Here is a 17,372-nt window from a genome sequence, read left to right as displayed (position 1 = left end):
TATACAATGGTGTTTTTCTTGCCCTAGTTTTTATAAAACGGGAATACTGCACTTCAATATTGACGAAACAATTACCAGGTGAACTGAACAGGCACTCAAGAGCAAATCTTGTATTTATTGATTTTTTCAAAGCGAAATATCTTTTCACTTAGTTGCACAAATATTCTATCGGCAAAGTCAAACTTTTTTTTTATAAAAAGAAGGCTATTTTAAAAACTGTACCGGTGTAGCAGGTCTGGTGTTTGTAGACTTGTACTTGGCGTTGCGTGGGTATGGATAGCATCTTTAAGAGCGCTGTTAACGTGAAATTCTGTGAAATAGAAGACTGTGAATTCCCTCTAAAATGTTTTTGTCATGATTGTTGTATGGGCCTGTGTTTCAGGTGTTCTAAGATTCATTTTAAACGCAGAAATTCTCACAGGATTGTTTTGTACAGAGAGAGAGCAAAAATCAGGAGTAAAGCTTGTGGAAGTCATATGTGTCTCCTAAAGGGACCGTGTAATGAAGTTTGCTGTTTCACTTGTAGAAAAGTAATTTGTGATAGTAGTATTGAAGATCACGAGTTTCATTATACCATGACAACATCGGAACAACTTGTATATTTTGAAAGAATGATCAACTATTTGAGGCTCGTTCGTTCAAAGATCAGGGACATTACAAAATTGAACAAGGAGTTTCCTGTTAATTATGGAAGATCCAAACAATTGAAGTGGAAAATGAAACATGCTTTCCTAACTACAGCAAGATATAACTTACCTCACCTAACTGACATCAAGCGTAGAGGAGAAGAGTACATTCGTCTATGTAGACAAATGCAGGATTCTTTTAGCCTTGGACAAACTTTGTCCAAAAACGTCCCGAATGCAACATTCATAACAGCACCAAATATTAATGTCATTTCGATTGCTAACCCAGCTGGCCGCCCCAAAAAGAATTTCGGACCTCTTTTGATATGCAATATCCGGATTTTCACCAAACCATTTTCAGGTGTAAAACTCTTTGGCAGCAGTGACATCAGCGTTTGGGTACACGAAAAGAACGCTAGAGTTTTAAGCCGCCATGACATCTGTGGGAGTTGTCGCAGTAAATACATTTTAGATATGGTTCCAGAATTCGTCACCTTAGCTCGAGATCATATAGTATACGTAGATAACTCCAAAAATACAGTATACAAACTTTCTTCTAAAGGTACACAAAAACTGGTGCAGGAGTCTGCTAATTGTACACAAAAACTGATGACGGAGTCTGCTAATTGTACACAAAAACTGACGCCGGAGTCTGCTAATTGTACACAAAAACTGGTGACGGAATCTGGTATCATCACGGCTATTTCGTCTTCCTCAAACGACTCTTTGCTGGTCTGTACCTGTAACATGGCCACAGGTAGAGGAGAAATTCGCAAATATGATATCAGTGACGGGAAATTATTGCAGATCCTGGCAAGTAGTAGCGAATTTCCATTTTCCTTTTACGATCTGTTAAATGTGTTTTCCGTCACTGAAAATATTGACGGTAGTGTGTGGTTCTTAGCGCTGCTTGATAGGTCAGAGGTCAGGAGAATCGTCAAAGTCAGTAGATGTTTCACTGATCGCAATGATTCATTCGCGGTGGCCCAAGTTCTTGACAACTTGCGGACCATTTGTCCAATGGAGATAACACACAACAGCAGAGGTGACATTTTGATCTTAGACGACAATAAAAAAGAGGTCCATATCGTGAACAAAATTGGGAATCTGACGTGGTCTTGGTCTTTTAGAGGGAATATTGAAAGTATTTGTGTTGATCCCTCAGACAAATTATGGGTAGCCGATTCTGACGGCGATATTAAAGCTTTTGGATGTTATAGATTGTGTAAACCAATTTCTCGGCAAGGAGTCAAAAATGTTCTAAAGAAATACTCAAAGAATCGTTTCTGGGGTGTGAGTCATGCGAAATCGTTAGCTTCTAGTGTAACATTTAGCAAACATTTGAAAAATCACCACAACGAAATATCCTGTGAAATCTGTTCATTTTCATGTATGTACCCATCGTTGCTAGCCACGCTTCCTGAGTCCGGAAGTACCAACCTCAAACCGAATTGACGTAGCGTGAACGGAGACAATTAACATGTTTTACGATGATGGCCCGAGCCCGGTAATTTATTATTTCCAGTATCTTTAGTAACTTGACTCTAATTCAGAAATCAAATGTATCATACCAGATGGAACACCAACACAGTGCCGTCCTGGTGTCACCGAACGGTTACCAAGAAATGTCGCTCAAAAGTCCGCTTTGGTGTATGTGAGTAATCGTCTGTCGGTGAATCCCAGAGTTAGACATATAGGTACGTTCTACATTCAGGTTCCTGGTAGTATTTAGAGGTATGGTGCGATGTCTGTGGCGTTTTGCACGACGTGTGTACCATCGATGCACCGAATTACGTTAGGTAAACGTTAGATAAACGCCAACCTATCATCTGTTCGACTTCTGGAGAACCCGTACCCAGGAGAACTCGTACCTAGAAATTTGGGTAAGAGTTCTCCTGGAGAACATGTACCCGGGTATGAGTTTTCCAAGAGAAGTCGTACCTATCAATATCTGAGTACGAGTTCTCCTGAAGAAACACTTTGTCATTTTATCAAATAGAAATGTGGGTACGAGTTCTCATACAGAAAAAAAACCCTGTCATTTCTGTCATAAAAGTCTGGGTACGAGTTTTTCTGGAGAAAAAACATTGTCATTTTATCTGATAAATCTGGGTACGAGTTCTCCTGCAGAAAAAAAAAACGTTGTCAGTTCTGTAATAAAAAAAATGAGTACGAGTTTTCCTGGAGAAAAACTTTGTCATGTCTGTTAAAAATCTGGGTACGAGTTCTCCTGGTGAAAAACTTCCGTCATTTTGTCATAAAAATTTGGGTACGAGTTCTTCTTTATGTGCCGGTGAATAGAGGTCCGGTATAAAAAAAAAATACAATGTCGCAGGTTTAAAATTGGTGTTTAATTGCGATAATTATACTAATTATCGTCTCTAGCTAAACAGCAATTCAAATGAGAAAAAACAGCAAACAAGTACGATCATTGTATTAACTTTTTTTATTCAATTGAAAATCATGTTCATAGTAAATTATGTATAATGTATGAAATCCTCGATTTTTGCAAGGAGAAATTGTACCCAAATTCCAATACCTAAAATGGTATAATTCTTAATGAGATAAACTCATATCAAAATTTTGATTACTATATAATGACAAACTTTTTTCTCCAGAAGAACTCTTACCAGAATTTATCTAACAAAAAAAACATAGTTTTTCTCCTGGAGAAAACGTACCCAAATTTCTGGGTACAAGTTCTCCTGGGTACGGGTTCTGCTGGATACGAGTTCTCAGCTGATTCTTTGAGTGTAGCAATTTAGCAGAATGAATAATGCTATCAATTAATGTGTTCAATAATTCAGAATTAAGGACCCATCAATTATTTGAAGAAATCTTTTATTGAAATGTTGCTCACATCAATCAATTCAATTCCTGATATCTTCAAATCATTAAAAATATTATAACCCTATCAAAGAATTAAAACTCATCGAGATCACAAGCACCGTACGTAACAATCACATACAACCTTAGCGTCAGCCTTGCATATCAATCTAATTAAAATCAGCTCCTCGATCCGCTCCTCTGTTCCTCTTGTAGCGACATAAAAAAGAGGAGCCGATGAAGGAGCTGATTTTAATCAGATTGCCTTGCATATTAAATCTCATGTGTAATGATAACTTAGAGCCCCATCTCAAGGCTTATTTAAATCAACGAAATCTGAAGCATCGCACAGAATGGTACATTATAGCCTTAGTACCGGTCTCATATATCCACTGAATCTCAAGCATCAAACGTAATAATGAATGATAGCCCTAGTAACGGGTGTATATTTAAACTAAATCTCAAAAACTGTGCATAACACCTTATAATCTTAGCACCGGATTTATATATCACTAAATCACAAACAAAAAATGTTCATATCAACTAAATATCAAACTCCGTACATGATAATAACTTAATAACTTATAGATTTAGCACCAGATTTAAATATCAACTAAATCACAAGTTTTCAGATGATTATTTAATGTAAATCTGAATAATCTACATGGGAATGCTTACTCCTCCCAGGCACCTGATCCCACCTCTGGTGTGTCCAGCGGCCCGTGTTTGCCCAACTATCTATTTTGTATTGCTTATGGGATTGATGAGATTATTCACTGTTCGTTATCTCCACCTTTCATGCATGCCAACATTCGCAACATTAATCGTGAGCGCTTCAAAATGTATTATTGCAACAAGGTAACTATAAATTTGTGTATCATATGACAATGAGTTGGACTGTGATACATTATAGATTTGCATGTTCATCGATTGTCATCGGTTCATCGGTTGTCTGAATTTCTGAAACAACATTTGAATATAACCATTTTTTCTTTATTTCAGATTCTATACATAAATTGCCATTTGCCAGTTTCCATATATGTACAAGAAAAAATACAGTGATGAAAGCTGAGAAAAAGACAGACATTTCTTTTTGATGTTACATATTGTATATGTATGACAGTTAGGTTATCTATAGCGTAATAACGATAAACATGTGAAGTGTTTGCTAATTTAGAAATGGAAGACATTTTCTGAAAGTGTCATTTAGATGTGTTTGATAGATACCTGTAGTTTTTATACAATACATATTGAAAGAAAGCCTTTTGGGAGGCAAATTTAATGAAGAGGATATGCACAGATATAGATGACAGAAATATCAAAGAACATTTATTAACTTTCTTGTTATACCTGTACTTAGGACAAATGATCAAAGTAAAAAAAATTATCATTTAAGAAATAAAGGGTCAATATCAAGGGTGAATAATTTGTATTAAAGGGAGGTCCTGGACCCTTTCCAAGGAATGATAACTGCAAAATATGATGGGTTATTCAAATCCGCTGTAGATCCACAGGACCAGAAATGACAAAACTGTGTGAATACCGTTGTATAGGATTTCAAAACATGGAGTGTGAGGACATAGTGGCGCCATCATATAAGAGGTCCATTTATTTATTGTTTGGAAATGGTGTATTTGTAAAATAATTAAGAAATTAATTGTTGCTTGAAGTTAACTTGCTTTCCATATTGGTCTTAATTTCAGAAAGATTTTACATGTTAAAAAATTGTTTTCTGGAAGGCGATAAATCATTAAAGAGGTATGGCGCATTTGCTGACGATACGGCCGACTCAGAAATCTAAATGGAAAACACCGGTTTCCAATAATACACTGGCGTGTTATATTTAAATATAAGGACAACGTTTTTGATGTTTCGTTAACCAAGATAAATAACTGCCGCAGTTTAGCATTACTGACATTTATACGAGTCGTTCTTTACTTAATAAACCATTTTCCTATTTGGAATGATGAACAGTACAATATTTTCATAGACCTGTGCAACAACCCTTTTACATATGGCATTACTTAACTCACTGTTCTGACATGAGTGCAGCGCCTTTAATAGATGTCATCAGTTCATTTGCCTTTGGTCGATAATTCGAGTGTTTATCTTTGCCTAAATATCATATGACAATTGCTACATGAGTTTTTATATTTTTCTTTTGAGAAGTCAAACTGTATAACAGTTCTTTTCCTCTCTTGACCTATTTCTACTTATCACATGCTGTCCATTTGTGTCCTTTTTCTTGTAGTATTTGTTAAGCTTTTCGTCAGCCACATTACGGTTTGAAATTCTTGAGCACACAGGAACATGTTAGTGTAAACAAGCGGAACTACAATGATCTCGGAATAAATTCCCCCTTTTTAAGTCGTAACTTGCAAATATTAGAAGTTATGATGAAAATGATTAATATTTGTTATAATATATAAAACACCCCACCCCCTTCATGAAAACGACCCCCCAAAAAATGAAAAGCAAAAAACAAAATAGATTTTGGAAAAGTATTGGACTTGAACTCGGAATGTACGGTTCAAGTGTAAGATTACCGAGCACCTAAACCACTAGGCCACGCAGGCATGTAAGTTTAAAGGTTTAACGTTTGACAGGCTGCTAAATCTCAAGGTAAATTTTGAGAACAATTTTTTCATATTTTATCGATTTTCAACAAGAGGACCACCATAAACCAAATTTCCTCAAACGAACTTATGTACAGTCATAATCGAGTAAAAATATTTCAGTGTTTTATTTCTGGTTTAAGGTGGCCTTTTGCAACAGTTTGCATTTTTTATGCCCATTACGTTACATCTACTATATACTCTATATAATCACGGTGATGTCTATGCTTATCAAATAAAGATACCGATATCTTTATTAAGTAATTTGGGTAAACACAAGTATAAACTGACATTGTATAGCAGAATATTTGTAAAAAATGATATTCAAGAAAAAGGTATTTATGTAGGCGAAATTGCATACCAAGTGCGCTATACCCCTTTGTTCAAGTCTCTTAGAAGAGAAATTTTAAAAAAAAAGTTACATTGGGGACCAGATCCATATAATTACAAACATCAACAGAACACGGTGTATACTACAAAGAATTATACTTAGGTACATAGAACCTGGGATGGGAGGGGGTTAACCACCCTCCCCACTTAGGTGACAAATGTGCCTTCCATGTAAAATAATAAAATGGACAATATAATCAAAACTTAACATGAAATCAACAAACCAAGTTGCTTTATACCGAAAAGAGTAGCATTGTGTGGTTTTTAGTTCACCTGAGCTAAAAGCTCGAGTGAGGATTTCTGATCACTCGGTCCCCTGGGGATCCGGGTTAGAATAAGTCCCAAGTACCCCTTGTTTGTCATAAAAAGCGACTAAATGGGCTGTCCTTCGGACGAGACCGATAAAAGCGAGGTCCCGTGTCACAGCAGGTGTGGCACGATAAAGAACCTTCCCTGCTCAAAGCCTTAAGCGCCGAGCATAGGCTAAAATTTTACAGCCCTTCATCGTCTCCATGTGAATGAAATATTCTCGAGAGGGACATTAAACAATCTTCAATCAACCAGATCACTCGTCCGTTTGTCTCTAAACTTTGCACATTTTCGACTTATTCTCTAAAACCACGGGACCAATTTCAACCAAACTTGGCAAAAATCATCCCTGGGTGAAAGGCTTTCCAATTTTTTTCAAATGAAGGGACATGCCCCGTCAAAGGGGAGATAATCGCAAAAATAAGGTGGGGTCATTTAAAACTCTTCTTAAGAATAGCTGAAATCTACATGGAAGCTTCCTGACATAGTGTAGATTCAAGTTTGTGAAAACCATGGCCCCCGGAGTAGGTTAGGACTACAATAGGGGATTAAAATTTTACATACAAATATATAGGGAAAATCTTCTTCTCAAGGACCATTGGGCCAAAGAAGTTTACATTTACATGAAATCTTCCTGACATAGTGCAGTTTCAAGTTTGTAAAAATTATGCTCCGCGGGGTAGGTTGGGGCCACAATAGGGATCAAAGTTTTACATGCGAATATATATAGGAAAAATATTTTTTAAATATGGGCCAAGGTGATTAAGATGAGCGATCCACTGAATCACGCAGTAGTCCATATATTAAAATTAACGTACAGTTGAAGTTGAAAATAATACCAGTGAAGTCGTTTCGATTTTTTGAATTTACAAAAAAAAAAAAAATGCCCTGTGAAACGAAATTTCAAAGCTACAGTTTTATAGAGAAAAACTCCAAGAACATGTTCATGCTATTTCGTTTCACGGAAGTAGCTTTTTTAAATTCGGGGATACCCCTTCATTTTAACGCTAGAAATCATAAATCGCTTATTGCTTGATTTAAACTCAAAATATTTTGGCTAATTTTTCTCAATACATGTTTTTTAAACTTATTTTCAAAAATTATTGAATCAAGACATACGTTCCAATTGGTGTTATCATATATTTGAAGAACTTAAATTTTTCGATCTTTCATGCAACACCTATAGGGAAATTAACATGAGACGTGCAACATCTTCTTTCTACGTTTGCCTTACATATAGATATTAAAATGTTAAATTTTAAATATCCACATCGTGTACAGTGAAAAAGAATAGGCCTACATCAATTATATTTTTCTTAATACGAATGGACGTTTTATCTGATTTTGAAGTGAAATTGTGTTGATCTGAATTTAATAATCTCTCTCTCTCTCTCTCTCTCTCTCTCTCTCTCTCTCTCTCTCTTCTTCTTCTTCTTCTTCTTCTTCTTCTTCCAATTTTGGGCCCAGAAGGCATAACAACAAGACAGCTTATAAAGATGGAAACTTTTAAACCAGCCTTGTAAGGTAGCTCACTACACTAAAGCTTATCCTCTGTATGACACCACGTCACGAGATGGCGATCTAAATGTTTTGTGAAATTATTTGTATCGATCGATTTGTTTGTATAATATCATAGTTCAGTGGTTAAAGCAGTGGGCTGGTGAACCGCAGATCTTAAATTCAAAATCACCAAAGTCTTTTGTTCATATGTGCTGAAATAATTTTTTTGAAAATCATGTTTTTATCCAAATCTGTATATTTTTTGCCTTTTCTGGCCATATATGCTTATTGTATATCATCATAACTTTCATAGTTAAATCAATTCGTACTGATTTGAGAAACTATTTCTGTGTGTAGTGAGCCACCTTAAATTTTACCACACGTTTGCAACTGTGATGTCATGCCGTGAACACGGTTCACATCTAAAGCGATGACATTGGAATTGATATACTCAGCTGACTGGAGCTTCTGTACAACGTTAATTTAAGTAAAACGAAAACCCTACATTCTCGGATTTCTAATTTAATGTAGACTCCAAACGACACATTATTTTCAATGTTCAACTCTTGGACGTTTTATTGCTTAGAATTGCGGATCTGTAGTAACCTTGTGGTTAGAATTGCGGATCTGTAGTAACCTTGTGGTTAGAATTGCGGATCTGTAGTAACCTTGTGGTTAGAATTGCGGATCTGTGGTAACCTTGTGGTTAGAATTGCGGATCTGTAGTAACCTTGTGGTTAGAATTGCGGATCTGTGGTAACCTTGTGGTTATAATTGCGGATCTGTAGTAACCTTGTGGTTAGAATTGCGGATCTGTAGTAACCTTGTGGTTAGAATTGCGGATCTGTGGTAATCTTGTGGTTAGAATTGCGGATCTGTAGTAACCTTGTGGTTAGAATTGCGGATCTGTAGTAACCTTGTGGTTAGAATTGCGGATCTGTAGTAATCTTGTGGTTAGAATTGCGGATCTGTAGTAACCTTGTGGTTAGAATTGCGGATCTGTGGTAACCTTGTGGTTAGAATTGCGGATCTGTAGTAACCTTGTGGTTAGAATTGCGGATCTGTGGTAACCTTGTGGTTAGAATTGCGGATCTGTGGTAACCTTGTGGTTAGAATTGCGGATCTGTAGTAACCTTGTGGTTAGAATTGCGGATCTGTAGTAACCTTGTGGTTAGAATTGCGGATCTGTAGTAACCTTGTGGTTAGAATTGCGGATCTGTAGTAACCTTGTGGTTAGAATTGCGGATCTGTAGTAACCTTGTGGTTAGAATTGCGGATCTGTAGTAACCTTGTGGTATCCAGGATGGATTTCAGTCTTCAGTTTCAATTCCTGTGTAGACTTTTTTGAAATCGTAGTTCATATGAATTTTTTTCAACATCGCGTGTTTTTTGTAATATCATTCAGAGCATCATCAGCTATCTGAATAATCAGTTTGACATTATTCTAGCAAAGGTATTTTCTTGTTTCCTTCCACATTCTGTGTTTGTTTTGCTTACATTATTTATAGGCAGTCATGCCGTGTTCTCATTCTATCTTATTTCGATGAGATTACCATTATCATTTTACCTTACATCAATATCATATGTCTTCAAACTTTCTATTATATCTTTATATATCCTAAACTCTCTCTTGTCTCATTACAAAAATAAAAGTTAACTAGTTCTAATTGTAACGGGGACCGTTACATATGTTCCCCAAACCTCCCCCAATTAAAAAGTGATGTCCTTGTGAATCTATAGCAAAAAATCATTTCATTTTAGCCTTTAATTACATGTAGTATGTTCAATATGGTTATTTTAGTATCAAGAAATGAAAGAAAGCGTTGCACGTGCATACATGAGCACGCGTGTATGATTCCGAATTTTTGTTGATGTCGTTCCACAGGCATTTGTATCATATACTCACAATATGAATTTCATAACGTTTCCACCAAATATAAGGAAGTTATAGCGATTTTAAAATCGTCCAATCAGAATTCAGCACACGTGCATGCACGTGCTGAGCAGTAACTCTAACCACAGCAATTTGTAAGGAGTCCGAAGACACATCTAAACCCCTAATATCAATAGAATTTGATGAAAAACAAAAACGTTATCGTCCTTTAAAAATTGAACATTTGAAAAAAGTTGCACGCGCATCCGCGTTCGAATGGGCGTGTGCGTTGGCATTTTTTGTTACACCAATATATAGATACTCATATTGTCTACCTATGCTGTAAATATCATCTCATTCGCTTCATAAATAAGATAGTTACAAACGTTTTAGTATTATCCAATCAAAATGAAGCGAACGTGCATGCGCGTGCAAATTGGTAATTTTGACCATGCAAATCAGTTAAGGGTCTCAATATCTACCTATGATATGAATATCAAGCCATTTCAATGAACAACGAAAAAGTTAAACTGATTCCAAAGTTAGTGTACAAATTTTGTAATGCATGTACACGCGCATGCGTGCGCGTGCAGACAAAATTACTATCATTTTTCATATTTACAAATGATATACTACCATCCTATTCAGGTTTCATATCGATCCCCTTAATATTCTGATTTTCCAATTTTTGTACCAAAATTGCAGTGCACGTGCGCGCGCGTGCATGCATGTGCAGACAAAATGACTATCACCATGCACATCTACAAACGCTATACTATCATCCTGGAAAGTTTCATATCGATCCCTTTTGTAGTTTCTGAGAACACTGCCGGACAAAAAAGTACCGGAGAAAAAGAATAATAACTAGACACTCATTACTAGTAATGAGTAGGTCTTCCGTTAGACCACTTCCGGTAAAGAGCTTTCTATTCCTACGAAAACCATTTAAATGTATCAGAAAATGTGCCTTAACAATGAATGAGACATGTATTGTCGAATTTTTTATTCCTTTCTCGTAACTTCCGGTGACGACCGGAAGTACTATTCAGATGCGTTTTCCTATAAATGACAGCAACTCTTTACTGTCTATATTCCCTGAAAATTTCACGTCTCTATCTGAAAGAGTTCTCAAGAAAAAGAAGTAGACTAAAGAAAGAAAAAGTAGTAGGTTACTACCGACCGGAAGTTAATTTTGAAAAACAAAATTATCAAAACTTTAGAAGTTCATACTTTTATTAAGACATGTGAAAATCATATGAAAGACTTCAAATATAAGCGAGATTTATGGGGACAAAGAGACGAAAAGTAAAAAGATATCTTATCAAGAAACCGGAAGTAGTCGTTTTGACTACCGACAGAGTCAATATTCTTTTGACACTTTGAAAGAGAGTTAATAAACTAGTATAAGTTTCAATTTAAAGGAAAAAGTTTGGAATTTGCGATTCTTTCCATCACTTCCGGTGACGACAGGAAGTGACGGTCGACATGTTCAACCCCCTACTTCACGCCTACAAACGGAGATTGATCATTCCTGAATATATGATGAACCTATATTTTACCTTTTCCAAGAAAAGTGCTGGACAAAACTCCTTTTGAGAAACAGAAAATCGGCTCTATTTTCCGACCGGAAGTGAATTTTGTAAAACAAAAATACCTATAGCAAGGTCATTTCATAAGACATTATTCCTGAAAATTTCAAGAAAATATATCCAGCCATCTCTGAGAAATCACTAGAAGAAATTGGAAAATCGACATTTTTTCAAATACTTCCGGTATAGACCGGAAGTGACGGACGAAAAAATTGAATGCATGTGTACAATGGACTAATGCTAGTTGATCAACTCTACAAGTTTCAAACGTTTATCTATATTCATTATTGAGAAACTGAAAAAACAAGGTTTGAATATGTCCACCCCATATCTCACGACCGGAAGTGAATTTTACAAAAATATTTAAATATAATCTAGACAATTATATTGTCTCTAACATACGTAAAATTCAACTCATTAACTTGTTTTATGACCGAGATTTATGGCACTGAAAAATGAGAGAATGAATAATCTTTCTTTGATATAACCGGAAGTTGGAGTTTCAACTTCCGGTGGGGTCAACATTTTTTGAATTAAACCGATATAGGTTTCAATTTGAAAGAAAAAAGTTTGAAATTTATGATTCATCAATCACTGCCGGTGAGGACCGGAAGTGACGGCCAACATTCTTAACCCCCTACTGCACGCCTACAAAGTGAGATCTATCAACTCTGAAAATTTGGTGACTCTATCTTTTACCGTTTCTGAGAAAAACGCTGGACAACGAAAACAGCTAATAAGCCGTATTTGCCGACCGGAAGTAAATTTTACAAAAATATTTGACGTTACTTTAGACATTTATAGTGACTATAATATATGTAAAACTCAACTCATAAACTAGTTTCATGACCGAGATTTATGGCACTGAAAATGAGAGAATGAATAGTCTTTATTTGATATAACCGGAAGTTGGAGATTCAACTTCCGGTGGGGTCAACATTTTTTGAGAATTAGAACGAGATATAGTAAACCGAAATAGGTTTCAATTTGAAAGAAAAAAGTTTGAAATTCATGATTCCTTTAATCACTTCCGGTGACGACCGGAAGTGACGGCCGACATTCTTAACCCCCTACTGCACACCTACAAAGTGAGATCTATTAACTCTGAAAATTTGGTGACTCTATCTTTTACCGTTTCTGAGAAAAACACTGGACAAGATATCTTGTAAAAAGACGAAAATTGGACATATCTTGCGACCGGAAGTGAATTTTGAAAAAATGAAAAAAACTCCTCGAGGTACCATCGTTGTCTATAACCTGTAAAAGTTTCAGAAAAATCCATCCAACGGTCTAGGAGACGAAAGGGAAAAAAAAATAATAATAATAAACAGTAGAATCACTAGAAGGTCTTCCGTTGGAAACGGAAGACCTTAATAATAATAATAATGAAGAAGAAGAACGCGAACAATAATAGTAAGATCTTCCGCAGGAGACGGAAGACCTTAATAATAATAATAAACAGTAGAATCACTAGAAGGTCTTCCGTTTCCAGGTCTTCCGTTGGAAACGGAAGACCTTAATAATAATAACTAGAAACTCATTACTAGTAATGAGTAGGTCTTCCGTTTGTTCACTTCCGGTAAAGAGCTTTCTGATCCTACAAAAACCATTCAAATATATCAGAGAATGTACTTTAACAATAAATGAGAAGTGTATTATCGAATTTTTTACTCATTTCTTGTAACTTCCGGTGATGACCGGAAGTACTATTCAGATGTGTTTTCCTATGAATGACAGTGAGTCTTTACTGTCTATATTCCCTGAAAATTTCACGACCCTATCCGAAGAGTTCTTAACAAAATGAATTAGACTAAAGAAAGAAAAAGTAGTAGGTAACTACCGACCGGAAGTCAATTTTGAAAAACGAAATTGTCAAAACTCTAGAAGTTGATACTATTCTTAAGACATGTGAAAATCATATCAAACAATTCAAATCTAAACGAGATTTGTGGGGACAAAGAGACAAAAAGTAAAAAAGTATTTTATCAAGACACCGGAAGTAGTCGTTTTGACTACCGACGGGGTCAATATTCTTTTGACATTTTGAAAGAGACTTAATAAAGTAGTATAAGTTTTAATTTAAAAGAAAAAGTTTGAAATTTACGATTATTTCTATCACTTCCGGTGACGACAGGAAGTGACGGTCGACATGCTCAACACCCTATTGCATGCTTACAAACAGAGATTGATCATCACTGAATATTTGATGAACCTATCTTTTACCCCTTCTAAGAAAAATGCTGGACAAAATTTCGTTAGAGAAACAGAAAATCGGCCATATTTTCCTACCGGAAGTGAATTTTGGAAAAACAAAAATAACCACAGGAATGTCATTGCATCAGACAGTATTCCTGAAAATTTCAAGAAAATCTATCCAGCCATCTCTGAGAAATCACTCGAAGAAATCGGAAAATTGTCATTTTTTTCAAATACTTCCGGTATAGAGCGGAAGTGACGGACGAAAAAATTGAAAGTATGTGCAAAATCGCCTAATGCTAGTTGATCAACCCTACAAGTTTCAAGCGTCTATATATTTTCGTTATTGAGAAACTGAAAAAGCAAAGTTTGAATTTGTCCACCCCCTATCTCACGACCGGAAGTGAATTTTCGAAAAATATTTGACGTTACTTTAGACATTTATAGTGTCTACAATATATGTTAAATACAAGTCAAACACTTGTTTTGTAAACGAGATTTAAGGCATTGAAAAAGGAGAATTTGAAATGTTTTTCCTTAATTACCGGAAGTCGACGTTTCCACTTCCGGTGGGGTCAACGGTTTTCAATACTCCAAAAGATACCTGATAAAGTGGTATAGGTTTCGATTCAACAACTACAACTTTAATTTTTCGATTCTTCTTATCACTTCCGGTGACGACCGGAAGTGACGGCCGACATTTTGAACCCCCAACTGCACGCCTACAAAGTGAGATCTATCAACTCTGAAAATTTGGTGACTCTATCTTTTACCGTTTCAGAGAAAAACGATGGACAAAATCTCTTCTAAAAAACGGAAATTGGACATATCTAACGACCGGAAGTGAATTTTGAGAAAATGAAAAAAAAAAACTAAGGGTATTTTGATTCTCTATCATCCCTGAAAATTTCAAGAAAATCCATCCAGCCATCTCTGAGAAATCGTGCCGACAAAAAAAGGGGGGGGATAATAATAATAATAACTAGATGCGATCTCGTTGCGAGCAACGAGTGGGTCTTCCGTCCAATTTTTGGTGTGATAAGATAAGAATTTGACTGACATTTTCGTTCATAAATAATGATACAAATATATTGTCTAGACGTACAATTTAGCTTCGGTAATGTTTTACAATTATTGATCATTTAAATGTTATAAATTAAAGACTCTCTCTCCCTCTCGGCAACTAATTTTTCGAGAAAAAAGTTAATAATGTTATTTACTGCGATACATATTCGACTGATCAGGCGAGTCATGTCGCCCTGAGGCCTATTTTTTGATATCATTCTAGATATACCTCGCAAAACTGAACAAATTTTGTTCTACATGTCTTATGGAAATTTTCTTGAGAAAAAAGTTATTGATTGTGACATTTATGAGACTGTTAAGGCGAGTCATAAGGCCCGTGGGCCTTTTTCTTGATATCGTTTGAAAGATCTTGCAAACCTGAACCACTTTTGTACTACTTGTCTTATCAAAAGATTCTCGAGAAAAAAGTTAGTAATTGTGACATTAATCTTTTCAGGCGAACCATGAGGCCCGTTTGCCTTTTTCATGATGTTGTTCGAAAGATCTTGCAAAACTGAACAACTTTTGTTCTAGATGTCTTATTAAACGTTTCTTGACAAAAATGTTATAGCTTGCAACAATAACACAACTGTTCAGGTGAGCCATGAGACCCGCAGGCCTATTTATTAACATCGTTAGTTAACGCTTGCAAAACTGAACAATATTTGTTGTACAAGTCTTATCAAAAGTTTCTCGAGAAAAAAGTTATTGATTGTGACACTAATCAAACTGTTCAGGCAAGCCATGAGGCCCGTTCGCCTTTTTCATGATGTTGTTCGAAAGATCTTGCAAAACTGAACAACTTTTGTTCTAGATGTCTTATTAAACGTTTCTTGACAAAAATGTTATAGATTGCAACAATAACCCAACTGTTCAGGTGAGCCATGACACCTACAGGCCTATTTATTAACATCGTTAGTTAACGTTTGCAAAACTGAACAACTTTTGTTCTACATGTCTTGTCAAAAGTTTCTCGAGAAAAAAGTTATTAATGTTATTAATTGTGATACAAATTCGACTGTTCAGGCGAACCATAACGCCCTGAAGCCTAGTTTTTGATATCATTAGATAGATCTTGCAAAACTAAACAACTTTTATTCTAAATGTCTTATCAAAAGTTTCGTGAGAAAAAAGTTAATCATTGTAACAGAAATTCAATGGTTCATGCGAGCCATGAGGCCTATAGGCCCATTTCTTGATATGACACGAAAGATCTCAATAAACTGTACAACTTTTGTTATATATGTCTAAGCAAAATATTTACCAGTAAAAAGTTATGATTTAAAACGTGGAAAAAAATTGGACACTTTTTAAAACTCCATTTTCGACCCCTACCGAGCTTCCATACTAGGCACTTCCGGAAATTTTTAAAACCTATGTGCACAACTACAACATGTCGTCTAACATCACTGAAAATTTCAGCACTCTAGCTTTTATCGTTTTTGAGATGTTGGCTGGACAAAATGGTCATCTGAAAATCGATAAAAGGGGGATAACTTCCAACCGAATGTGAATTTTCAAAAATCCAAAAAAAGATATAAACTTCAAATAGCCATGCATCAACCCTAACAATTTGAAGTAAATCGATCAAGCCATCTCTGAGAAATCCTCTGCACAAAATCGGTAAGGAAAAAAAAAAGAATAAAAATAATAACTAGTACTTATTGTAACGGGGACCGTTACAGATGTTCCCCAAACATTCCCCCATTTAGCAAGTGGTGTCATTTATTTCAGTACAAGTGGTTTTGACCATTGCAAACTGAAACATGTGAATATATAACTATCTTATAACGTTCAGTCCATTTCATACTAGTTCAAATCAGTTATAAAGATCTGAGAGTTTTGTGCACGTGCACGTACGTGCATGCACGTGCATATGAATAATTCGACCATCTCAATACATTAGAAGTCTTACTATATGAGTACAAGAGAAGTTTTACAACTGTTCAATGAAAAACGAGAAAATAACGGCAACTCGAAACTACAAAGACCGAAATCAATGCACGTGCATACACGTGCGTGTGAGTACCACACAACAATTTTGTTGATACTATTCAATAGACATTTGAATAATATACTTACTATATGAATTTGGTATCGATTGCTTCACTCATAAGGGAGTTATTGGGATTTCAAAATCGTCCAATCAGAATTAAGCGCACGTGCATGCGCGTGCAGGGAAGTGATTTTGAGAGTATTAGTAAATTGAGAGGCCCAAAACATACCTACAACCTAATTTTCAAACCTATTCATTGCAATCTCAAAATGTTATAGACCAATACTTAAATTTAGACGTCAAAAATTACAATGCATGCGCATTCACGCACACGCGATTTTGATAATGGAAAATTTGTTGACATCATTTCATAGACATTCATATCAT

At 35.7% G+C, this 17,372-nt stretch overlaps 1 protein-coding gene across 2 annotated transcripts; it reads left to right on the top strand.

Moving 5' to 3' along the window:
- Window positions 1–225: 225 nt before the first annotated feature.
- LOC130050275 (uncharacterized) lies at window positions 226–6,442 on the top strand. 2 transcript variants are annotated; one of them, XM_056149873.1, is made up of 2 exons: window positions 226–2,133; window positions 4,455–6,442. In XM_056149873.1, the coding sequence occupies exon 1, from the start codon at window positions 273–275 to the stop codon at window positions 2,079–2,081; it is 1,809 nt and encodes a 602-aa protein (XP_056005848.1). In that variant the 5' UTR covers window positions 226–272; the 3' UTR covers window positions 2,082–2,133; window positions 4,455–6,442. The 2 variants fall into 2 exon arrangements, with proteins under 2 accessions (XP_056005848.1, XP_056005847.1); XM_056149872.1 differs by having other exon boundaries at window positions 226–2,323.
- Window positions 6,443–17,372: the final 10,930 nt, after the last annotated feature.

Source organism: Ostrea edulis, chromosome 9 (assembly GCF_947568905.1).
Source record: "Ostrea edulis chromosome 9, xbOstEdul1.1, whole genome shotgun sequence".
In the NCBI taxonomy this organism is placed as follows: domain Eukaryota; kingdom Metazoa; phylum Mollusca; class Bivalvia; order Ostreida; family Ostreidae; genus Ostrea; species Ostrea edulis.
This window is presented reverse-complemented; position numbering and strand designations above follow the sequence as displayed.